Here is a 27243-nt window from a genome sequence, read left to right as displayed (position 1 = left end):
AGCATAAGTTAGGGAATATGCTACACATATTCATAATAGTGTATGTGTTTACATGTTCTCAAGGCTAATTGCCATTTCTGAACAGCATTTAATGTGCCAGCACTCTTTAAAGAGGCCTTGTAACTTCCCATGTGAACTTTTCCTGTTAGGATGAGACGAAATTATTAGAGTCTTCCTGATCTAAACTTATAGATGTAAATTTGAGAGTAAGGAAACAGTCTTCAATGTAAAGTAGAATTGAAACTAAGTTACATTGGAAATGCTTCCTCTTCAGTTTTCCTTTTTCCTGTTTTTTTTTTTTTTTTTTTTTTTAAGTTGGAAACTCCTTGCTACTTCATTGTTCTGTCAGAGGATTAAAAAAAATTATCCTTGGCTTTTGGTTAAAAAGTCTTATGTTTGTGCTGAATCTTCCCCCACCTCTCCTCTGTACATCATTTTGCTTTCTTAGCTATGTGTTTGATGCCGTGAAAGCCTGCCTCAGTGTACCAATTATAAGCGTTTAAGATGAAACCAAGCCACAGATTATACAAATGAAAGGAGCAAAATAACAGCATTTTGTATAAACAAGGGCAGAGAGACAATTTGTTCTAGTCAAAGATAAATAAAGTTAAACTCTACCCGAATTACCACTTGTCAAGCTAATCAGAGAAAATGTTGTTTCTCCAATGCTGTTGTGCAAAAATAATTGAAATGACATTTCACAAAATCTAGCAGAGGTAAATTTTTTAAAAACAGGCTTGCAAGCTTCCAGATACTTCAGCTCACCCTAAGAGCTATTTGCTCTACTGAAATAATTGAAGAACATAGTTTCAAAATGTGTTCTTTCTGCTTGAGAGAATCAAGGCCATCTCTTGGGGTTCAGAGTAAACCCAGGTATGTTAAAGGGACCTCCCAAATCCCCAAGGCTGTCCTTTGAGAATCACCCAGTGACACTTATTTTTTGTTCATTTCTATACCTTCATAGTATCTGTCAGTGTGCTCATTGTAAAATCCATTTACCCGTCATCTGTTCTTGCATATTGTATATGAAATGTATTGGCAATGAATCAACTTTCTCAAAAGAAAATTGGTGAAAGTTTTATTCAGAAATTAATTTAGACTTTATTGGGGCAGTTAGCAAGTAGCAATATTAGACCAAAGAAGAATAACGTATTCATTCGTTTTGTCCCTCATTCTGTCTAGTCTTTTCTGAGGTCAGTATTGCTCAAGGTTATAAAATGAAAGCTCTACAAATCACAATCACGTAACTGTCAAGCACCTTATTAAATTTCATTCAGTTCCATACCAATTCTTAAGGGACCATCACTATCTTCCAATTTACACAAAGATTGAATAAAAACTGATCAAACATTCATGGGATTGAATGGTCATCCTAAATTTGATCTGCTATTACTGGAGAGAAACCTAGGCCAAGAAGTTTATTTAGCCTCTTAGGCAGTGGGGCTCCATTGAAAGCTTGTGAACAGATGACTGACATGGTTACATCTGGCAGTGACATACAAAATTGATTTCTTGATCATTGCTTATGTGGTTTTTTTCTTTATTATAAAGGCATAAAAAGTATTGTAACAACCCAAAGCACACAGATTTGTTGGAAAGTTAAATCACTGTGGCAGACAGTACATCCAGTCCTCTGTATTTCCTAGGCATCCTTGGAGTTATATAACTTGTTCTGGCCTACAGTCTCTGAGTGACAAAGCCACCTCTGGGCTAAGGTGGGAAAGATCTGGGATGCCTCCTGCATCCTCTCTCCGGGTCAGTGGCAGCGTTGGAGGCTATCAGCTGAGGTAGTGAGTCATGAGATGGGAGCTGCCTATAGCAACCACAAGGAGAGTTGCCCTGGAGCCTTGCCCAACATAAGAGGTAGAAGTTTGTTGAATTTTGCCACTGATGTTTCACCATGGCCTAGCTTATCCTATCATAATGATAAACAAGTATAAGAAAAGATACACAAGCTTATGATAATGGGAAAAAAGGCAAATTAAAACAATGAGATACTATTTCACCTATTATAGTTTCACTTATTATTGTTGAAAAAAAAAGTCAGAAAATACCAAACTTTGATGAAGATGTGGACAAACACAACTCTTCTTGCATTGCTGGCAGAGATACTAAAAGATGATAAAGTAATTTTGGAGAGCAGTTTGGAAGTTAGTAATGAAATTAAGAAGGACATGATCTATGGACTAGGAATCTACCCCATTGAAAATGTCACAAAGGTCTATAAAGGGTGTATGCCCAACATTGGCATACTGTCCCTTCTCCAAGTCCTGCTAACATGGTTTTTCTGTTGATCTTTTTTAGATTTTAATTGGGTTTCAGAGGACTTGTGACAGTGAAAAATCTGAGGTAACCTATATGTCTATTTCTGGTAAAATAAGTAAAATATCACAATCAGTGAATGGAATACATATAGTAAAACTTGGAGATAGATTTTAAATACGTAGTTTTAAATTATAAATTAAGGAAATTAAGCATCCTTTACATAAGCTGAAAACACAAAGACACATCAAATAACATATGTTTTACCAAGTTACATATATAGCCAAGACTGTGGGGAGGGAGGAGAAAGAAAATGGGCACTGAAGATAAAAGGGAAAATAAAAATAAAGTAAAACAAGAGAAGGGCTTTGCATAGAACAGTTGAGGAGCATGTTTAATTCTGAGGCAGTAAAGAACATTAAAAGAAAAAAATTACCTGTACAATTCAGAAACCACCTTGAGACATATCCATTTTAATATACTTGTATCTCCCATACTCTACTTCCAAAAACCTTTAAGGATAGGTTCACCTTTGCATAGGCCTATATTACCCCCATTGTAGGGACATAGCTCTTATTATCAACATGACCTTGGTCAGGGATTCATGAAACATCAACTGAAAACTTCCCTAGACCACACCTGGTCCAAATAATAACCTCATTTACTTAACCTTGACTCAAAGAGCTGAACTCACTTTTTTAAACTAAAAGAAAAATTCAAGGGTCAGGGTCGGCACTGAACTTTGAAAGTTAGATCTCCCATTACCACTAATCAGCTCTTTTTCCATATCCGTGTTACACATAAGAGTGTGATGACTGCCTGAACGAGATCAAAATAAACATCATCAGTCTGAATATTAGTCGGACTAATTTATGTTACACCAATTATGCTTGCCACTTGAAGAAATATATTTTAAGATGATTTTTCAAGTACCCAGGCAACATTTGCAGAGAAAACTGTGATGGTATTAGAGACTGAGCTGTTGATTACAGACAGGGTGAATTTTTGGCTTTATGTGATTTGTCTAAAGAGGCAGCAAAATGAATTGAAGTAGAAACACAGGGCACTAGGTGGGCCTTGTTCATCCTCATGGAATTTGATCCTTACACTCAAATAAAAGGGAGCTGTTTAGCTGTCATTCAGTTTTGTCATTACATTGGTTCAAGCATAAGAAATGTAAATTATTAAGAAACTTAAAACATGTCCAATTATAACTGCACTCAAAAATTTTTTCTCCCTAAAAGGCACATCTACTGGGATTTTAATCAGAGATGACAATCATTTTAATTCTAAACATTTTTTCATAGTTTTCAACTTCTGGAATATCTCCAAGGAAATTGACATACTGTATAGAGATGAGATAGATTGAAATTTGGGAGCATCACCGCCTGAAACTGCTATTCCCCCCAAATCTTCCATTGAAGGTCTATTCAGTGATGGGCAGCATGTTAGTAGGAAGAATTGTAATGTGCACTTAGTAGGTCAATTAAACATGCATATGCTTTTTAAGGATATTTTTAAATTTAATTATATATATATTTTTATTTTTTTATACAGCGGGTTCTTATTAGTCATCCACTTCATACACATCAGTGTATACATGTCAATCCCAATCGCCCAATTCATCACCCCCACCCCCCACCGCTTTCCCCACTTGGTGTCCATAACATTTGTTCTCTACATCTGTGTCTCAATTTCTGCCCTGCAAGCCGGTTCATCTGTACCATTTTTCTAGGTTCCACATATATGCGTTAATATACGATATTTGTTTTTCTCTTTCTGACTTACTTCACTCTGTATGACAGACTCTAGGTCCATCCACCTCACTACAAATAACTCAATTTCGTTTCTTTTTATGGCTGAGTAATATTCCATTGTATATATGTACCACATCTTCTTTATCCATTCATCTGTTGATGGGCATTTAGGTTGCTTCCATGACCTGGCTATTGTATATAGTGCTGCAGTGAACGTTGGGGTGCATGTGTCTTTTTTTTTTTTTTTTTTTTTTTTGCGGAAAGCGGGCCTCTCACCGCTGTGGCCTCTCCCGTCGCGGAGCACAGGCTCCGGACGCACAGGCCCAGTGGCCATGGCCCACGGGCCCAGCCGCTCTGCGGCATGTGGGATCCTCCCAGACCGGGGCACAAACCCACGTCCCCTGCATCGGCAGGTGGACCCCCAACCACTGCGCCACCACGGAAGCCCTGCATGTGTCTTTTTGAATTATGGTTTTCTCAGGGTATATGCCCAGTAGTGGGATTGCTGGGTAATATGGTAATTCTATTTTTAGTTTTTTAAGGAACCTCCATACTGTTTTCCATAGTGGCTGTATCAATTTACATTCCCATCAACAGTGCGAGAGGTTCCCTTTTCTGCACACCCTCTCCAGCATTTGTCGTGTGTAGATTTTCTGATGATGCCCATTCTAACTGGTGTGGGGTGATACCTCATTGTAGTTTTGATTTGCATTTCTCTAATAATTAGTGATGTTGAGCAGCTTTTCATGTGCTTCGTGGCCATCTGTATGTCTTCTTTGGAGAAATGTCTGTTTAGGTCTTCTGCCCATTTTCGGATTGGGTTGTTTGTTTCTTTAATATTGAGCTGCATGAGCTGTTTATATATTTTGGAGATTAATCCTTTGTCCGTTGATTGGTTTGCAAATATTTTCCCCCATTCTCAGGGTTGTCTTTTCATCTTGTTTATGGTTTCTTTTGCTGTGCAAAAGCTTTGAAGTTTCATTATGTCCCATTTGTTTATTTTTGTTTTTATTTCCATTACTCTAAGAGGTGGATCAAAAAAGATCTTGCTGTGATTTATGTCAGAGTGTTCTTCCTATGTTTTCCTCTAAGAGTTTTATAGTGTCTGGTCTTACATTTAGGTCTCTAATCCATTTTGAGTTTATTTTTGTGTGTGAATTTTTATTTTATATTGGAGTATAGTTGATTTAAAATGTTGTGTTAGTTTCAGGTGTACAGCAGAGTGACTCACCTGTACATATACATATATCCATTTTTTTCAGATTCTTTTCCCGTATAGGTTATTACAGGATATTGAGTTCCCTGTACTATACAGTGGGTCCTTGTTGATTATCTATTTTATATAATAGTAGTGTTAATTTGTTAATTTGTTGTTTGTTAATCCCAAACTCCTCATTTATCTCCCCCTACCCTCCGCTATCCCCTTTGGTAACCATACGTTTGTTTTCGAGGTCTGTCAGCCTGTTTCTGTTTTGTAAATAAGTTCATTTGTATCATTTTATTTTTAGATTCCACATATAAGTGATATCTTAAGGATGTTATGTATGTGTAATCTCCATGTTTCCTATTTAACGTTGCAAATATGTATTATTTTGAATAACAGTACAGCCCTTACCAACTCAAGTGAAAGAATGAATGCAAAATAACAATAGATAATAAAACACATTATAACAGAATATTTTGACTTTATAATATTGTAGTCTACAGTATGTTTCTTAGCATAACCTTTGATCTAGACTTTTACAGTCATATAATACCACAGAAATTAACATTTGTGTATGAAATAAATCTGTTTTGCTAGGAAATCCAGAAATAGAACACAATCATTTAAAATCTTGTTGAATAAAATAACGTTTTTTTTTAAATGACAGTTTTTAAAGTTGGTATCAGAGTGGGAAATTGGCATTTTTTGCAAGCCTGTCAGTATAATTCTTATGCCGAATAATCTATGTGAATTGAAAAGGTAATTTTTTTAAAAACAATTTTATAGCTACCAGCTGTGTGACCTAGAGCATACATCTCTTAATCTTTTTAAGTCAGTTTAGTTTTACAATACCACCACAGCTAAGAGTTAACATTTTTTTTGTGCACTTATTATGGGGCTATCATTATACTGAGAGGTTTACATGTCATACTACAACTGTATGAGGTAGGTACGATTAGCCTCTTTGAGTTTAAGCTTCTTAATCTGTAGAATGGGGATAATTGTCTAGAATTTCATGACTAGTAAGTGGCCAAGTCAGGAATTGAATTCAAGTCTGTTGTACCCTACAGTCTAGGGCACTTTTAACCGCATACAATACTTCCTCATGTTGATTTTCTCCCTTGCCCTTCCATGGTGGGGACCTCCCAACCCTATGTATTCTGTGGACTGATACTTGGTGCATTCTTTCTTCTCCCTTCCCATATTTGTTTGAGAATCTTTCCCATATACTAATCTAGGTCAAGGACAACTAGATTTTCACACTGCTTCTTCCCTTTCTTTTTGATTTTCTGGAAGGAATTGAAAAAAAAAAGTCTCTTCAAAGCACATATCTTGGGGATTCCTTGGTAGCACAGTGGTTGAGAGTACGCCTGCCGATGCAGGGGACACGGGTTCGTGCCCCGGTCCGGGAAGATCCCACATGCCGAGGAGTGACTGGGCCCATGAGCTGTGGCCGCTGAGCCTGCGCGTCCGGGGCCTGTGCTCTGCAACGGGAGAGGCCACAGCAGTGAGAGGCCCGCGTACCGAAAACAAACAAACAAAAAAACACATATCTTATTGTGTTGTTTTCTGCTTAAAGTCATTTAGTGGTTTGTGATTGCTCTCAGAATAAAGTCTAAAATGACTTATTAAGGTTTTCAAACTGCATGATCAGACCCCTGCCACCTCCCTGGCCTCAAACTTGCTCTTATTCCAGTGCTCCACACTTCTTGTTATAGGTCCTATAAAGCAGCGGTGCCCTACCTTTTTGGCACTGGGGGCTGGTTTCGTGGAAGACAATTTTTCCATGGGCAGGGGCCGGGGGTGGGGATGGTTCAGGATGGAATGCGAGTGATGGTTCAGGTGGCATGTGAGCGATGGGGAGCAAGCAGCAGATGAAGCTTCGCTCACTTGACCACTGCTCACCTCCTATGTGTGACCCAGTTCCTAACAGGCTACGGAGCGGTACCGCGGGGCTTGGGGACGCCTGCTATAAAGGGACACTTCTTTTGCTTGGAGAAGTTTTCCACTACTTATCTATTAACTTTCTCAAGAAAGTGTTTCCTTCTCATACAGTCAACAGTTTCCTTGGTTAAATGCTCTAAGTGGTTCACTGTATTGCTTCATAGCATTTAACTCAGTTCATAATGTTTTCTGTACATTTTTTGACCATCACCCAAAGATTCACATTACCATTTAAGAGAAAAGGAGGGGTGACGTCAGCAAGTTGGTGGAATTGGAATCCCTGGACCCTCCTTTCCCCCATGAACACATTGATTCAACAACAGTAAATGGACAAACCCCCTTATGAGAAATCCAGAAACAAATCGAGAGGCTCTTGCACCCTGGGTGAGTGCAGATCCAGCCACTTTGAAGCCAGTAGGAAAAGCTGAGAATCCTCTAACCATAATCCCTACCCCTGGCACAGCAAGCACCATACAATCAGAAGGAAACCCCTAGCACCCACTTCTTTGTGGAGAGGGAAAGAGTTGGACGATGTGTCCAACAATCCAGCTTTTTGGGGGGCTGCCCAAGGTACTGGCTTCTATCTCATCTGTGCTCTTGGAGCACTCATGGGACCTGGCATATTCTTGGTGCCCTGGGGGCCAGTGGGAACAAAAATGGTGGTTTGAAGTAGCAGCAAGCAGTCACCATAGCCCCTCCCTCAGGCTCCACACAGAGCAAGCAGCTAAAAACCCCAGATCCCAGCTTCTCCCTGGGGAAGGAATGAGTTGGACTGTGTATGGGTTTATAATATACATGTAAAAGTATAAAAATATGGTAACAATAGTGTAAAAGGGGAAGTGAAGAAATGAAAGTATACTATTGTAAGAATATTATACTATATAGAGAGTATAATACCACTTGCAGGTAAACTGTAATAAAGATGAATACCATAAACCTCAAAGCAATTAAAAAACCCCACTAAAATAACAAAACAAAATTATGGCTAAGAAAACAATAAAGGGGATAAAATAGATTAATAAAAATAATTTTTACAAAAGAAGGCAGAAAAGAAGGAACATAAAAGATAGGACTAATAGAAAACAAATAGTAAGACTGAAACTGAATCATATGAATAATAGCATTAGATGTAAATATCTCAAGCAACAAATAGGTTAAAAGTAAAAGAATGGAAACATATACCATGCTAACACTGATTAAAAGAAATCTGGAGTGACTGTTTTAATATCAGACAAAGTAAATTTCAGAGAAAAGACTTTACCAGGGTAAAAGGTGATTTCATAATGATAAAGGGGTCAGTTTATCAAGAGGACAGAATAATTCTAAATGTTTATGCACCTAATAACATATTTTCAGAATACCTGTCACTACAAACTGATAGAATTGCAACTAATAGACAAATCCACAATTTTAGTTATAGATTTTAAAAAAATAAATGTATTTATTTTTTTGCTGCTTTGGGTCTTCATTGCTGTGCACGGGCTTTCTCTAGTTGTGGCAAGCGGGGGCTGCTCTTCCTTGTGGTGCGCAGGCTTCTCATTGAAGTGGCTTCTCTTGTTGCAGAGCACAGGCTTTAGGTGCGCGGGCCTCAGTAGTTGTGGCACACGGGCTTAGTTGCTCCACGGCATGTGGGATCTTCCCGGACCAGGGATAGAACCCGTGTCCCCTGCATTGGCAGGCGGATTCTTAACCACTGCACCACCAGGGAAGTCCCTTAGTTATAGATTTGAATACATCTCTCTTAATACTTGATAGGGGAATAGACAGAAATCTGGTAAAGAAGACTCAAAATTAAGATGTAAATTATCCCCAATTTATCTAATAGATCCAATGCAGTCCCAGCCAAAACCCTCAGCAGTCTTTGTGTGTCAAAATAGACAAGCTGATTCTAAAATTCACATGGAAATGCAAAGGACTTAGCATAGCCAAAACTTTTTTGAGAAAGAATAAAGTTGCAGGACTTATCCTACCTGATTTCAAGACTTAATATAAAGTTGCATAATCAAGACAGTGTGATGATGGTTTCCCAAGTGTATACATATGTTAAAACTAATCAAATTGTACACTTTTAAATATGTGCAATTTACCGTATGTCAATTATACCTCAGTAAAGCTGTTAAAAGTGATTACTGCAAAGAAATCATGAATTTTAAGTTATATCAATAATGCGAGAAAAAAGCAAACACTAGAAAATGATAGAGCCACATTCCTTCTGCCTCCAGTACAAGCCTGTTGGAGTACACAGTGAGGTCAAAAACAATAAGCTAATCAAATCAAAGAAGAAGTAAACTGAAAAAAAAAAAGAAAGAAATTTTCTAGGAAACTACTTGGTATATGATTAACAGGTATGATTATTAATACACCACATTCTGTTTATTTTGCCTTGAGATATTGACTAAAGCTTGTATGAAATCATCCCCTTAGCAAGGTATTTAAAAATGATACATCCGAGACATGAAGTGAACCCTATGTGATTAGTAAATGGACATCATGACTTATTTAGCAAGCTGATGATGCATTTTCTTCCCCTTTTAGAATTCTCTGTGTTGTGAGAGGTAGCTTGTTTAGTTATACTGGTGACTAAAACCCAGTGTTGAAATAAGTTCAACTAAGAGCCAGACCTTTGAATCACAGTGATACATTTTTAGTGAGAATAACAAGGTTACTTGTTTTAAAAAACATGGCCGATTTCATCCTTATTTCATGTTTTAAAAATATCTTTTTTTCTGGTAATTAAAATGTATATTATATGAGTAGACTTGCATATACATAAAATTTATAAGTAAGTATACATATATTGGAAAAATCCAAAGCAGGAACAAGCCTGTTGAGAATATTCAAGAAGTATGCAGACTGTCCAAGAGAATGCTACTGAATTCACAGAGAATTTATGAGTGTATTTTTTGCACTTCACCCTACAGGGCTAGTTCAAGTTTGAGTTTAATAACATTGGAACTTAATAGTCCTGAAAAATAACAGCATTTGGACATATTCTATTTTGTATTTTATAGACAAGTTGCTGAGCTGACCTACAACTATTTAAACCACCAAAGACTTCAGATTGCAGAGAAAATACTGGAAACTTTCTCTAGTCCTACTGAATGGTGAGGGGCATACAGAATGTGGAATTAAGATCATGCCTGTATCTTTTCAATACTTACTATGATATAAAAGAGCAGTCAAAGCTTTAAAGAGGTCAAAGAACAATAGCCACACACCTAGGATTTACTAAAACCATCCAAAGTTAAACGAATTTATTGTAGAGTTTATATTGTGATTGAGAAAATACTTGACTCAGTTTTTTAAAAAATTGAGATTGAAATATAACATTATATTAGTTTCAGGTGTTCAACATAATAATTTGATATTTGTATATATTGTGAAATGATCACCATAGGAAGTCTAGTTAGCATCCATCACCACACATAATATTTGATGTAGTGTGAGCTATAATAACCATGCTGTACATTACATCCCCATGACTTTGATTCAATATTAAGAAAAAAATCATAACACAAAACTGTATAGTGCTTATGATTTCAATCATCTGTTTAAATACATTTTGATATCTTTCTGGTTTTTTTTTAAACAAAGAATAGTTGCTTTGGGGATATAGATTTATATATTATTATTTTTCTCCTTTTAAAATTTATATATTTTACATAAAATTGACATGACTTTGTGTTAATTATTTGAAAAAGTTCACTGATAAACATATTTAGGTAGCTTCCTATATAATTTCTTATTCTTTACTTTTTATAAAACATATATTTAATGTGATTTTAATTTTATAATTCAAAAAATATTTTTATTTACAAAATCAGAAATTAGAAACTCTCTTTTACTAACCTATGAACAGGATCTTTAATTTTAAATAGAGAAATTTGTATCATAGGACAATGATATAGTGGGGGTATTTTGTATAAGATATTATTTGCATCTTTATAGGTAAGCTTTATTTTTCCTCATTAAAAAATATTTTTATATATAATATGGGGGAACTAACCTATACTTTCTTTGCTGTTCTTATTTGCTCTCTTTTAAAAATTGTCATGTTAGGGATGCAGGCTTTTTTTGGTAGTAGCTTTATTGAAGTATAAATAAATATAATAAACTACACATACCTAAGGTGCATAAGTTTTGATGTATGCTACACCCAGGAAATCATCACCACAGTGAAGATCATGATCACATCCATTATCCCCCAAAAGTTTCCTCATGCCCCTTTGTAATCCCCATCTCCCAAGCTTGCACAAGCCTCCCCTTCCCTCCAGCCATGTCTTAGGCCACCACTGATCTGCTTTCTATCGATATGGATTATTTTAATATTTTCTATAATTTTACATTCATTGTAGTACATAATAATTTCTATTTTTGATCTGGCTTCTTTCATTCACCTTAGTTATTTTGAGATTCATTGATGTTTGTAGTGTTTATTAATAATTCATTTCTTTCTGTTGCTGAGTACTATTCCTTTGTATGATATACCAATTTATTCATTCATTTACCCATTGATGGACCTTTGGGTTGTTTCCAAGTTTTGACATTACAGATATTTCTGTTATGAATATTTGTGCACAACTCATTGTATGGACATATGCTTTCTTTCTCTTAGGTAAATAACTAGGAGAGGGGCTCCCCTGGTGGAGCAGTGGTTAAGAATCCGCCTGCCAATGCAGGGGACACGGGTTCGAGCCCTGGTCTGGGAAGATCCCACATGCTGCGGAGCAACTAAACCTATGCACCACAACTACTGAGCCTGCACTCTAGAGCCCGCGAGCCACAACTACAGAAGCCCACATGCCTAGAGCCCGTGCTCCACAACAAGAGAAGCCACCGCAATGAGAAACCCACACACCACAACGAATCGTAGCCCCCACTCGCCGCAACTAGAGAAAGCCTGCGTGCAGCAACAAAGACCCAATGCAGCCAAAAATAAATAAATAAATTTATTTAAAAAATAACTAGGAGAGGAATGGTTAGATCATATGGTAGGTTTAACTTTTTAAAGAAAATGCCCAACATTTTCGAAAGCAATTCTACCATTTTACTTTCCCATTAGCAATGTTTGAAAGTTCTAATTCCTCCACATCTTTGCCAATACTTGGTATGGTCATTAAAAAAAAAATTTAACCATTTAAATAGATTTGTTGTAGTTTTAATTTGCATTTTCCTAATGTTGTTGAATATACTTATTTGCCATTCATACATCTTCTCTGTTGAACCGTATGTTCAAATCTTTTGCTCATTTTTGAAAACTGGATTGTTTGGTTTCTTATTGTTGAATTTTGAGAGTTCTTCATATATTCCGAATAAGAGTCCCTTACCAGGTATATGCTTTGCAAATGTTTTCTCTCAGTCTTTTGCTTGTCTTTTCATTGTCTTAAGAGCGTCTTTCAAGGAGGAGTAGTTTAAAATTTTGATGATGTCTGTGATAGTTAATTTGATGGGTCATCTTTACTAGACCATGGGGTGCCCAAATATTTGGACCCACATTATTAGGGGTGTGTCTGTGAGGATTTTTTCTTTTTTTCTTTTTTTTTTTTGGCCACACCGCATAGCGTGCGGGGTCTTAGTTTCCCAACCAGGGATCGAACTGTGCCCGTTGCAGTGGAAACACAGTCTTAACCACTGCACCGCCAGCGAGGTCCTGTGTGAGGATATTTTTAGATGAGATTAACATTTGAATCAGTAGACTAAGTAAAGCAGATTGCCCTCCCTAATTTGGATGGCCCTCATCCGATCAATTGAAAGCCTGAATAGAACAAAAAAGCCCATCTCCTGCTCTAATAAGAGGAAACTCCTGCCTGACTGCTTTGAGCTGGGACTTCAGTCTTTTCTGGTGTTGGACTCAAACAGAAACGTTGGCTCTTCTTTACTCTCAAGCCTGTTGGCTTTTGGACTGGAACTTACACCATCAGCCCTCTTGGTTCTCAGGCCTTTGGACTTGGACTAGAAGTACACATCCTGTGTCTCCAGCTTGCTGACTGCGGATCTTGAGACTTCTTAGCCTCCATAATTGCATGAGCCAGTTCCTTACAGTAAGTTTCTTCTCTCTCTCTCTCTCTATACATCTTATTGGCTCTGTTTCTCTGGAGAATGCTGACTAGTACGAAGTCCAATATATCATTTTTTTTATGGACCATTATTTTGATGTCATAGCTTAGAAATTTCTCCCTGATTCAAATTACAAAAGTTTTCTGCCATGATTTATTCTAGAAATTTATAATTTGCAGTTTTTACAATGGGTCTATGACCCACTTTGAGTTAATTTTTCTATGTGATATGAGGATATATCAGATAAGTTTTTTCTGCTTTTGCATATGGATATCCAGTTGTTGCACCACCATCTGTTTAAAAGATTATTCTTTCTCTGCTGAATTGTCTTTGTGCCTTTGTTGAAAACCAGTTGTTTATATATGTTTGAATCTGATTTCTGAATTCGTTATTCTGTTAGGTTTATCTGTTTGTTAATTTTTTTTGGCAATAGCTCACTCTTGACTGCCGTAGCTTTTGTAATAATAATGCTAATCCTCCAACTTTTTCCTTCTTTTTCAAAGTTGTTTTGGATATCCTTGGTCCTTTGTATTTCCATATAAGTGTTAGAATCAGATTGTCAATTTCTACAAAAAAAGGTCTGTTTGGATTTTGATTGTGATTTTATGTGATTGGTTTGGGGAGAATTGATATTTTAATGATTTTGAGTCTTCTGATTCATAATCACGGTTTATCACTTCCATTTATTTAGGTCTTCAGTTTCTCTCAACAGTGTTTTGTAGTTTTCTGTGTTCACATCTTGCACATACTTTATCCAATTTGTCCCTAATAAATTCAGTATTTTTGATGCTATTGAAAATGATATATTAAAAAATTTCAACTTTCAATAGTTTGTTGCTGGTAAATTGAAATATAATTGATTTTTGTATGTTGATATTGTACCCTGCAACCTTTCTAAATCCACTTACCAGTTCTAGTTGCTTTATTGCACATTCCATCATGACGTCTATGTTTTTTACATAGACAACTGTGTCTTCTGTGAATAAAGACCGTTTTACTTCTTTTGTTCCAAACTGGATACCCTTTGTTTGTTTTCCTTGCCTTATTGCCCTGACCAGAGTCTCTAGTACAGTGCTGACTAGAACTGATGAGAATGGACATCCTTGTCTTGTTCCTGTTCTTAGGGGGAAGATATTCAGTCTCTTACCATTATTATTATTATTTACAAAATTTGTTTTTAAAAAATTTATTTATTTTAGGCTGCGTTGGGTCTTCTTTGCTGCATGTGGGCTTTCTCTAGTTGCAGTGAATTGCAGCGCACGGGCTTCTCATTGTCGTGGCTTCTCTTGTTGCAGAGCACGGGTCTAGGCATTCAGGCTTCAGTAGCTGTGGCACGCGGGCTCTAGACCACAGGCTCAGTAGTTGTGGCTCTCCATGGCATGTGGGATCTTCCTGGACCAGGGCTCGAACCCGTGTCCCCTGCATTGGCAGGCAGATTCTCAACCCCTGCGCCACCAGGGAAGCCCTCTTACCGTTATTTTTATTTATTTATTTATTTTTTTGGTATGTGGGCCTCTCACTGCTGTGGCCTCTCCCGCCGCGGAGCACAGGCTCCAGACGCGCAGGCCCAGCGGCCATGGCTCACGGGCCCAGCCGCTCCGCGGCATGTGGGATCCCCCCCAGACCGGGGCACGAACCCGCGTCCCCTGCATCGGCAGGCGGACTCCCAACCACTGCACCACCAGGGAAGCCCTCTTACCATTATTTTGATGGTAGCTGTACATTTTAGGTAGACTGCTTTTATTGCATTGAGAAAGTTCTCTTCTGTTTGTAGTTTGCTGCGAGTTTTGTTTTTTTTTAAATCAGGAATTAATGTTGAATTTTGTCAAATGTATTTTCTGTATCTACTGAGACAATCATATAGGTTTTTTTTTTAGTGTGTTAATAAGGTGAATAACATAGATTTTTGAATGTTGAGCCAACTGTGCCTTTTTGGGATTAAACTCAAGTTGGTCATGATGTATTATCCTTGAAAATGTTGGAATTATTTTGCTAAAATTTTGCTTAGAACTTTTGTATTCAGGATCATGGAAGTTATTGGCATATAGTTTTCTTGTAATATCTTTTATTTTTGTATTAGGATAATGCTAGTCTTGTGTAATGGTTTAGGAAGTATTTCCTCATTTTCAAATTTCTGCAAGAGTTGTGTAGAATTTGTATTATTTCTTTGTTAAATATTTGGCAGATTTCACCAGTGAAGCTATCTGGGCCTGGAATTTTTTTTTTCTTTTTTTTTCTTTTGTGTGTGTGTGTGGAAAAGCTTTTAACTGCAGATACAATTTATTTAATAGATATGGACTATTCAGGTTATTTCTTCTCAAGTGAGTGGTATTTTGTGTCTTGCAAGAAAATTTTCCATTTCATCTAAGTTGTTAATTTATTGATATAAAATTATTCATAATATTTCATTATCTTTAGAATCTGTAGTGATTTTACTTCTCTCATTCCTGATATAGGTAATTTGTTCTCTCTCTCTTTTCGTGAAAAATCTTGGTAGAGGTTTATCAGTATTTTTGGTTTTCCCAAACAGCCCAGTTTTGGTTTTGTTGATTTTCTCTGTTGTTTTTCTATTTCACTGACTTCCACTGTTTTTTTTAATAGTAATCGTTTATTTATTTATTTATTTTTATATTTATTTTTGGCTGTGTTGGGTCTTCGTTTCTGTGCGAGGGCTTTCTCTAGTTGCGGCAAGCGGGGGGCCACTCTTCATCGCGGTGCGCGGGCCTCTCACTATCGCGGCCTCTGTTGTTCTGGAGCACAGGCTCCAGACACGCAGGCTCAGTAGTTGTGGCTCACGGGTCTAGTTGCTCCGTGCCATGTGGGATCGTCCCAGACCAGGGCTCGAAATTGTGTCCCCTGCATTAGCAGGCAGATTCTCAACCACTGCGCCACCAGGGAAGCCCCACTGACTTCCACTTTAATCTTAATAACTTTGTCTCTTTTGCTGACTTTGGATTTAATTTGATCTTTTTCTCATTTCTCAAGATGGATGCTAAGGTCATTTGAGACCTTTCTTCCCATCCTCCTTCTTGTTCTCTTCCTCCTCCTCCTTTTTAAAAAAACATAGGTGTTCAGTGCTATAAATTTCATCCCCACTGCTGCTTTGAAATCATCCTTAAAATATGCTGTACTTTTATGTTTATTCAACTGAAAAACTTTCTAATTTTTCTGTGAATTTTTCTTTGATTTATGGGTTATTTGTAAGGCTGTTATTTCATTTCCAAATATTTTGGGATTTTGTAGAGATATTTCTGTTGATTTCTATTTTAATTTCATTATGTACAGAGACTATACTTCATATGTCCTGAATTATTTTACATTTACTGAGACTTAATTTATGGCCCAGATTATGTGCTGTGTTTGCAATATTCCATGTGCACTTGAAAAGACTGTATTCTGCTGTTACTGGGAGGAATGTTCTATAAATGTCAATTAAGTCAAATTTGTTTGTGGTTTTCAAGACACATATATCTTTACTAATATTCTGTCTACTTGTTCTGTTAATTATATCTGATTGTAGTTGTGGATTTTTCTACTTTTTCTTGAAGTTTTAACATTTATTTTTGCTTCATGTATTTTGAAGCTCTATTATTAGGTGTGTAAATGTTTATGAGTTTTAAATCTTTTGCTTGGCATGGATACCATTTTTGCATGTGTCTTAGTAACAGAGTGTAACACAGCTTAGTCTTCTTGGATAAATCTTCATTTCATAGGCCCAGTAATGCATTTCTTTTTGTTTGGAAGGAAAATATGAAAATATGATTACATCTCTTGCTATGATTATTTGTTTCACTAACATCAGACATATACTCTGTTTCTCGTATTGTGTTTCTGTGACTTTCTGTGTATTCAATTCAATGCTAAATTATAACATAATTTTCAAAGATATTTTACATGGCAGTTAAACTTCACACATGTAGTTTCAACAGTATACAAACTCCAATGAAGAAATAACAACATGAGCAGATATGACCAAGTTTGAGCATGTCCAGGCAATGCCAATTATATCTGATTGCAGTCTCAGTGACACTAAGTGTAACACACACCTTGATGTTAAAATGTGAAAAAAACCCAACTCTTAAAGTCTAAGAAATATGGTATATATTAGATAAGAAGTATAGGATTCTATTCAGTGATGGATGAAACAGCCAAGATTACTGCCTCCACTGACCTTACATTCTAGTATGTAAAGGCCGATATAAAACGAGTACAAAATAAGCAAGGTAATTCTTGCCCATGGTATATACTATGAAAAAAGAAAGAATGATGTATTGGCCTTTCTGAAGACGTCATGAGTGAGATGAATGACATTGACAGCTGTATAGTGAGAAGAAACCGTTGGGGGATGACCCAGGGGAGGAGCATTTGAGTGAGAGCAAGTGGAAAGCCTTTTGGTCAGGAATGAACTTGATATTAGAGAAATGTAATGAAAACCAATGTGGCTGGTGTTTAGTGGTTAAGGTAATCATGGTACCAAGTGAAGGTAGAGAGTGGTTGATGGGGGCTATTTTTGCATCAGTTTCTCTAAAGTTGAGCCAGATTAGGTATTCCTTTAGTACATTACAGTGAACACATTACAACTCATGGATCGGTTTCAGTTCAACCCTGTTTGGGGACTAAAAACGGAAGAAAATAAGTTGAGCCTCCCAGGGTGCTTAGCATCTGTACTACATGTAATTTAGCACTTGGATATATGTTTCCATGTGTTACTTGCAAATTGTATCATCTGTTTAAGCCTTTTCACTCTGAGGGGAAAGAGCCATGTTATATTGGTTTGATTAATACTACAGGACTTCTCAAAACGATGGTTATAGTTGGGGGAAGCAGGGGGCAGGAGAGGGTTGATGCAAAATCCGCAGGTTTCCTGGCAATTACATTAACCTGTTAGCACTTAGAAGGAGTATAATTGGAACATCTTTCTGGAGGGAAATCAGGAAGTATGTATCAACAAATCTAAGATTTTTGAAAGTTTTTCATCTAAGAAACTATATGAAAGAAATGATCAGGGCACAGATGCTTTAACAAGGATGCTCACTGAACTTTTTTTTTATAACAGCAACAAAATTTGTCAGTAGGTTAATGTTGGAAAACAGTCACCATAAAATATTATATAGTAGTATGAAATATTAAATAGAAATATTATGTAGTTGTGATATAGATTTATGCTTCTTGACCTGAAAAAAAAGGTCTAAAATATTTTAAGTGAAAAATTGGGGATAGAGTATAATCCCTGTGTTGGAAAATAACAAATTTGTATATGTGTAAATAGAAAAAGAAAACAATGTCAGTCCATATACAAAATTGGAAACAGTGGTTATTTCTTTGTAGTGGGGTTATGGGTAGGTTCCCTTTTATCTTTACACATTTTTGTATTGTCTGAGTATTTTACAATGAGCATACATTATGTATATTAAATAATTAGGAAAAAACCCTGTTTCTATTTTGGAAAAAAAATAAGGGTAGGTAAACTGCTAAAGGAGCTGACTTAAAGAGTAAAAAGAGGGCTTCCCTGGTGGTGCAGTGGTTGGGAGTCCACCTGCCGTTGCAGAGGACGCAGGTTCGTGGTCTGGGAAGATCCCACATGCCGCGGAGCGGCTGGGCCTGTGGGCCGTGGCCGCTGAGCCTGCGCGTCCAGAGCCTGTGCTCCACGGCGGGAGGGGCCGCAGCAGTGAGAGGCCTGCGTACAGCAAAAAAAAAAGAGTAAAAAGAAGTAAAGCTAAGGCTAAACACTTTTTATGGTGCTGTTGCTCATGTTTCTGGTTCTGGGGCCTGAGTCAGGGCAAGAAGTTCGGAAGGAAAGGTGAATGAGAAACGGGTAAGGGGAATGATCAAGAACAAACAGGAATCTGCAAGTACAAGCAGAAACCCATGAGGATGGACTGAAATCCAAGCCTCCAACTCCAACACTGGGGGTGACCTGTCAGAGAACATGGTGCCTTTCATCAGAAAGCCAAACACACACCTGACCCAAGAGTCAGATAAAGAAGAGGTCTATCGGACAAGATGAGCTGGAAGAGTTGTTGACTTAGTTGCTTCACCAACCTACCAGGTTGAGCCAGCAGATAAATAGCAGCACGTGTGAGCTGCCGTGACTCCTGGTGTTTAGCATCAGCCTTCTGAGTGTAAAAAAAAACACGGCTGATGCTTCATTTTTCCTTCCCAAATCTTGTATAAAATGTTTTTGGCCTTCCACACTTAACCTGTGCAGAAAAGTGATCAACATTCTTTTGGGGTCAAACCTAAAGGATTCTACCTGTGCATTATTTGTATGCACCTTCTTTTATATAAGGGTTAGACTCCTGAAAAGATTTTTTAAAATAAAACTTACATAAAAATTGAAAAAAAAAAGTAAAGCTAAGAACATATTTGGGTCTAGTTCAGAAGAAAGTGGTTTCTGGCATTGTGCCTGACACATAATAGATAATAAACAGTAAGCGGTTGTTATGAGGTGAATATTGTCCCCTTGCCCCAAATTCATATGTTGAAGTCCCAACCCTCAGTACCTCAGAAGGTACCTGTAGTTGGAGAGAAGGTCTTTAAAGAGGTGATTAAGTTAAAATGAGGCCATTACGATGAGGCCCTAATCTGATATGATTGGTGTCCTTTTAAGAAGAGGAAGGGACAGCAGGGAGGCACACAAGCAAAGAAAAGATCATGTGAGGGCACGGTGAGAAGGTGCCATCTACATGCCAAGGAGAGAGGCCTCAGGAGGTACCAAACCTGCTGACACCCTGATCTTTGCCTTCTAGCCTGCAGAGCTGTGAGAAGAAACATTTCTGTTGTTTAAACTACCCAATTTGTGGTACTTCATTATGGCAGCCCTAACAAACTAATGCAGTGTTCAAAAATGATGGCTGATTATATTGATAAGAGTTATCAAATGTCAGGTACTACTCTAAGTACTTTACATGTAGTATCTTATTTAGTCATCAGAAAATCTTATGTTAGATGCTGCAATTCATGCACACTTTGCAAATTAAGCTGTGGAGGTTTAAGAATCTTAATTCATTGCGTAGCTAGTAAAGTGGTAGAACAAGTTTTGTTTTAAATACATTTATTTATTTTTGGCTGCGTTGGGTCTTCATTGCTGCACATGGGCTTTCTCTAGTTGTGCGAGCGGGGGCTACTCTTCTTGCAGTGTGTGGGCTTCTCATTGCAGTGGCTTTTCTTGTTACAGAGCGTGGGCTCTAGGCATGCGGGCTTTAATAGTTGTTGCGCACAGACTTAATTGCTCCGAGACATGTGGGATCTTCCTGGACCAGGGCTCGAACCCGTGTCCCCTGCATTGGCAGGCGGATTCTTAACCACTGCGCCACCAGGGAAGTCCCAGAACTAGATTTTGAATGTAGGCTGTCTGATGCTATAATCCCTGCTCTCAAGGGCTGCACTAATATTATTATAACTATACAGCAGTGTGCAAAGTTAGGGTCCAAGGAAGTTGACATGGCAAAACCAATAAATAATCTGGCACATTAGTCCAACTACAGATAATACAATACAGCTATTTTCATATATTGTACATGATTTTTATATCCTTTGAATTAAAAATCCTCCTCTTGGGCTTCCCTGGTGGCGCAGTGGTTGAGAGTCCGCCTGCCGATGCGGGGGGCACGGGTTCGTGCCCTGGTGCGGGAGGATCCCGCGTGCTGTGGAGTGACTGGGCCCATGGGCCATGGCCGCTGAGCCTGCGCGTCCGGGGCCTGTGCTTCGCGGCGGGAGAGGCCGCGGAGGTGGGAGGCCTGCATACCGCAAAAAAAAAAAAAAAATCCTCCTCTTTATTTTTATTTTTTAAGTTTTTGCCTTAATTCTGCCGTTATTTGCCAGCTGTTAGCCATTCAGGTTTCTAAACCAACAGACTTCTTTTCATATTTATGTTTTTATAGTTATGAAATATTTCAAATATAGACAAAATAAAAATAATATATTTGACAGTCCTATACCCACAACCCAGCTTTACCAAATTTAACTTTTGCCACAATTATTTCAGTTAAAAAAAAAAAACCCAAACAAAAACTCTCCTAAACTGTATTTTCCTCCCCTCTGTAACCTTCCCAGAGGTTCTTCTATCTTGAATTTTGTATAGATTATTTCCATAAATATTTATGTACTTTTATTCATAGCTTATAAAAAATCCTCCTCTTTATAATAAGGTAAAGATATTTCATGATATTTTGAATCTCTGGGGGTATAATCCCATACAGCTCAATGAAAATAATTAACTTCTCAAACTGTGTCCAGGTCTCTTGGAAACTAAACAGAGACCAAGAATAAAAAAGGAAGTTATCATTTGGAGTCTGAAGCCCTTAATTAGCCAGTGCCCCTTGACAGGTCAGGTGGCCCTTTATTTTGGGTGTTCTTTCATGTACTCTTCAAATCAACCTTTTGAGGAAAGGCCTACTGTTGGTGAAAAAAGTTAAGTTCTGAGAGATTAAGCAACTTCTTTAAACTCAGAGGTCTGAGAAGTGCTCCAATATCTTCTCACTCCTGTGACATGATTGAAGAGGAGAGTCCTGCTCATCAGGGGAATTAACCCTTTCTCTGTAACCATTAATTTATATTTATTTCACGTTCACTCTATGGAAGACTTTGGGATTTGACTGTATAGAAGAAAATCCCTGACCTCAAGGAGTTTTGAACTTGGAAAATTTAATTCCCCAAAATAACTTATTGGAGACTAACTGGGAAAAATATGGGAGCAAATCACTCTTGTAATCCAAGCGTTCCAAAACAATACCAACATTTAATCATTTAGTGAATGTTTACTATGTGCCATGCACCATGAAATATCTTATCTTACTTAATCCTCAGGAATTGTTGTGAGACAAGCATTACTATTATGTTCAGTTTCTACACTAGGAAACTAATTCCTAGAGAGCAGGGAAAGTGTGCAAATAGAATGTGGTGAGTACCAGATTGTAGCCCAGGTGCTTTACAAACACCCTGTTTTGCCCTGGGACCTAAACTAGAAGAATTGGGATTTTGATTTCTTGTGTCCCCTTCCTGCCATCAATATGAGCCAATCATTTGTTGTCTCCTTTATATATTGGGAGGTAGTAGAAGCTGTAGTACAGCACAGACCCACCCCCTGCTTTAGAATGAGGCATTCATTTCTCTAGATGATGGGAAGTTTGGCTGCTAACAAGAGTTCAGAGCTGAACCCCTCTGTGGGAATTTCCCTTAGCCAAGGGAGTGGTCCTTATCCGACACCAGTTGATGTAGCGTTCAAGAAGAACAGGATAGCTCTGAGGAGCCATGCAGAGCTTCCTCTAGGGTTGGCTGAGGCTTCTTTGTGGTTTATCTGACCCAGTCTTGCTTCTCTCATCCTCTTACAGGTGTTGTTCCTGAGACTGCTTTCCCAAACACCTTGCACTCCAATCTCTGCCTCAAAGTCTAGTTCCTAGGGAAACTGATCTAAGTCAGATGCAAAGTAAAATTTTATTTCATTCATTCATTCATTCTCCAGATAGTATTAAACACATGATATTTTCCAGGCAGTATTCAAGGTCTTGAGAATATATTGGGATTTGGGGGATTTCTGAAAGCAAAATCCCTGTGGAGCTCCTTACTGCTTTTACTTAAAAATAAAAGTGCTTTAGGCTAGGAGGAAGGCTTAGCACTTTATCATCATTAAGTGTTCTTTAGTTTTTTTTATGACTAAATTATAGAAGTTACCCCAGTCAGTATAAATCCTGATTTGGGTTACAGCATCTCCCACCTCAAATTATTAAAATAACTTCTTCCTAGGTCTTTCTAACTAAAATCCCTTGTCTCACCTTGTCCCTAGTTTTCTTCTTGAAAAGCAAATCTGATCATTTAAAGCGTCTGATATGATGTAACTTTCTTAGTGTCGCAAGCAGGCTCTTTACAAACCGGCTCCATGCAATTTTTTCAGCTTAAACTCCCATCACTACTCCCCTATAATTTAACTTCTTTCCATCAGGCCTCACTGATACTTCTTTTCCTTTACTATACAGAAATAATTGCTCTGGTGACATTATTTCATATTCTTGAGGCATCGTACATCATTCCCTCCTCCTGAAAGGCCACTTCATCTCCCAGGTCATCTGTAGCCCCCATCAACACTTCCATTTATTAATCTTCTGGCTTGAATGTAACCTCTTAAGTTTTCCTGTTTAATTATCTTCCCTCCCCCATGTAATATCAACCAAATACAGTAAGTTGATTCCTTCCTTTTTCTATCCTCGCATGACATTTTGTGTACCCATTTGTCCACTTCACCAGTTTGCACTGCAATTTCTTATTTGTGTCCTTTGAAGAACTGTTACATCCTTGAAAGCAATGACTATCTTATCTTTATATCTCTAGAATTTTACAGTGTGTGTACAGCAGAAACCGGATGTATTGCAGTTGAATGCATATCTTGTTTTTCTGCTTGACTGTCGGAGATACAGAATTAGCATTCCATTCCACTGGATTTGTTTTACACAATAAAAGTAATATTTTCATATTAGTTTGTATTAGTTCCTCTGGGGTAAATTTCAACTGAGGAGAAATGGATACATTGTGGCGCTGTTAAGGCCTTTTCTTTATTTAAATGATCTATTTCTTTGTTTTTGCTGCTATTTACCATTGTCTTTTTGCACTGACTTAGTTCATAATGCAGGTCTCTTCAGTCAGTAGATACGCTTGGAATAGTTAGCGTCTGTTACACTGTTTGAATACCTTTTCATCACCCAGCCTTCTGCCTAACAAGTACTGTAGAAGGGATTTGAGGGCTTCTGTTGGGAGGGATGGGCTGCAAGGAGAAGGATGAGGTATTATGGAGAGCAGGAGAAGGAAAAGCAGGAAATCTTTTTCAGTTTGGAAGAAGTCATCTTTACCATAAATAGTAACAGTTTAATTTTTAAGGATTTTTTTTTACCTGGCCAGTAACTGTATATATGAAATAGGTGCCAGTATGCAGGAACAGGGATATTTTAGCTCTGTCCCTTCACTCCTGCTCTCCTTTTCACTTAAAATTGGGCAACTGGTGGATATTAAACCCACTAGGATTCTCTCTCCACTTTGCATTACCTCTTCCTGTTCTCCCTGACACATGCACCTAAAATACTCTCCTATTCAGTCCTCAAATGTCAACTCTTCTATTATGTTTTCTTGACTTCCCTTATATCAGCTGTTTATTTTTTCTTCTGTGATGTCAGGTTAGGTTGTTTGCATCCATACTATTATTCTGGCAATGACATTTAATTATTTGCTTGTGTGTTTGCAAAAAAGAGGCTCCAGTGACTCCAAAAAGAGGACAAGTCTTACACACCTTGGCATTCTCAGAAGTTGCATGGTGAATGGGACAAAGTAATTAGGAAAAATATGTTCTGTATAAATGATTAAATGATTCAGAAGAAATATTTATTGAGGATTTTTTTTGCATATTACCTAACACAACTCTTCTAAAATGTTCACCCACTTCAACAATAAGTTGGCTTCACTCAAGAATATGATAAAAAGACTAGTACATGGCAAAGAAAGATTAGAATTAGAAATACCAGCAATATACTTTTTGTTTGTCTTTCTCTCAGACATGAAAAGATTTTATGATGTAAACCAGAAATTTTCCTCCTGAGTCTAAGCGACTGTTATTAGATGTGGCATGAGCCTTTAGTATGGTGAGTATTTAGGAAACCAGAGCTAGTGTGTGATTTAAAAATGTCAATAATGGAAACCTGATGGAATCTTACTCCTCGTGGAAGTAATTTGTCCAAGTGTGCACAACAGTCAGATGTTAAGACTGGCCCAGGTGGATATATATTGATTATGTTTTGTGTATATTTAATGAGTTTTGTGATTGATCATTATTGTGCTACTATGTCCATTACTCCTGTAAAAATATTGGCTAAGAGCTAGCCTAACCTGGTGTATACCTGCTCTTTCTAAAATTTATCTTTATATACTTTTCAGTATTATGGATTTGTTATTTTGAGGAGGGAAGAACATGTTGGTTAAACTTATAAATAATCCCTTTGCCTAAACCATTTACTAAATGCAAAAATGGACACCAGTAGCACATATAAATGTTGGATGATGTGGGCAGATAAGCCTTCTTCCAAACAAAAGTTGAGTACTCACCAATTATACTAATTAGAGTCCAGCTTCTATACTAGCTTCTTCTTAAGTGGAAAACCACTTAATATTTCTGTTAATCTCTTCCACTGAGTTAAAAAACAATCAAATAGAATTTCCTGAATATTTGAAATAGTACCTTTTAAAAACAGGTTTGAAACCTGAATGCCCTGGAACTAAGCAGAGTATAAGGCATTGAAGCTCGGAAAAGTGTAATTCTGACATGTGGTCCTACTTGAGGCATGCTGAACTCAAGAGGTGCTTAGGGAATTGTAAACCAAAATGTTCCATCTTTAGTACTCAGGCAGGGTTAATGGAAGAAAAGTGTCATAGTTGCAGCTACAGTGGCTGGTCCCTGAAGTCTGCTTTGGGTTACAGTGTCATCCACTCTGGTCTCCTAGGAGGTTTGCAATTGACAAGGCGATAAGAATCAATCTGTGGGGAAGAAACAAGCTGTAGACTAAGAAACAGAAGGCACCAACAAGCTGGCTTGGCTCAAAGGAGGAATAGTCTGTCTTAAAAATATCACTATCATGACACTTATAACTGCTTTTTGGGGTGATTATTTACTTACAATTTTGTTTCTCCAGTAATAGACAGTGAATTCCTAGAGGATCAGCTTTGTATCTTCAGTGGCAAGGACCCTGTTTGGAACGCAGACACACACACACACACATACACACACACACACAGAGGGAGAGAGGGAGAGAGAGAGAGAGCTAGAGAGAGAGGAAAATAATTTGTATTCTTTGAATCCTACATTGATTTGACAGGTAATTAATTATTGTAGAAGGGAGGCAAGGAGGGAGGAAGGAAAGAAACTGTTTTTAATCTAGACTTTCCCATTAATCTTGACTTAATCTTGATTTTTCCTTGGCAAAGTCAGCTCCTGCATTTCAGATTCTTCATCTGCAAAATGGTTAGAAAAGACTAGATATGTTTTCTAAACATTTTCCAGAATTAATATTTATGGTTAATTTGAAATGTTTGTACAAAGGAGAGAATATTATAGAATGCACGTGCTGGGGAAGCATTTTGGGTAATCAAATGTCAAGGAAGTAAAGCTTACCCGTATTCACGGCTGTTTCCAAACTTACTTATTTTCAGCCTTCAGCGCCAACACAAGAGTTGCTGTCTTGCTCACTCATGTTACTGGGCTTTCTGAGTGGAATGGAACAGAGGAGGGCAATTCAGAGAAAGGCCTTCCTTCAGTTTGTAAGAAAACTCGCAAGCAATGTCCAGCCAAGGTATCTGCGTCTTCAACATTGCTACCACTTTTTGGGGGTAAGGAATTATTTCATGGATGGGCTTCAGAATCACAAAGAAATTTGGCCCTATCATTTATAATCATGTGACACTGGGCAAGTCACTTGACATTTCTAAATCAAATGTGTAAAGTATTTGTAAACTTTAAGGAACTGTGCAAAACTTGAATGTCTTGATGATGATGATTATGGACGTTAGTTGTTATTATAATTACTTCATCTCTTAATTGGGCATGCTTAGTCCATTATCATTATTCTCTGGGCAGGAGGTCATAAAGGATTTTACTAATGCATTATCAGTATTGTTTTTAATCTTTTGATTAACCCAACCTCATGCAGGAAGAGAGGATGCTACAGTTGATAGTGCAGGAACTTTGGAGTTATACAGATCTGAAATAAATATCAACTCAGTCTATTAGTGTATATGAGATGTTGGCAAATCAATAAACATCCTAAACCTCAGTTTTCTCCATGCAAAATGGTGTTTATATTTCACTATCAGGGTAGTTTGTAGGACTGACTAAGAAAGCACATGGTCAGCTTCTTCTAGTAGAGGATTGGGAACAAAGCAGATATTCATTCATGCAACCAAAATTTATTGAAATACCTGTTATATTTTGACAATAAAATAATTAACAAAATATCATTTTTATTCTCACAAATGCTACTGTTTAGT

The 27243-nt window shown here is 37.5% G+C and overlaps 1 protein-coding gene across 8 annotated transcripts in view; it reads left to right on the top strand.

Annotated features, from left to right (window-relative positions):
- LOC307178258 (uncharacterized protein) overlaps window positions 1–27243 on the top strand; it is a 1492981-nt gene that overhangs the window by 259044 nt on the left and 1206694 nt on the right. For 5 of the 8 annotated variants that reach the window (XM_079906244.1, XM_079906246.1, XM_079906245.1 and 2 more), the window contains exon 2: window positions 26410–26586. The exons of the other annotated variants lie outside the window; for them this stretch is intronic. In XM_079906244.1, the coding sequence (XP_079762370.1) occupies window positions 26449–26586 (138 nt within the window). In that variant the 5' untranslated portion in view covers window positions 26410–26448. The remainder of the gene's footprint in view (window positions 1–26409; window positions 26587–27243) is intronic. 8 annotated transcript variants of the gene reach the window in all.

Source organism: Stenella coeruleoalba (assembly GCF_951394435.1).
Source record: "Stenella coeruleoalba genome assembly, chromosome: 20".
Classification (NCBI taxonomy): Eukaryota; Metazoa; Chordata; class Mammalia; order Artiodactyla; family Delphinidae; genus Stenella; species Stenella coeruleoalba.
The sequence above is the reverse complement of the archived record's forward strand: the minus strand, read 5'-3'. Positions and strand labels throughout refer to the sequence as shown.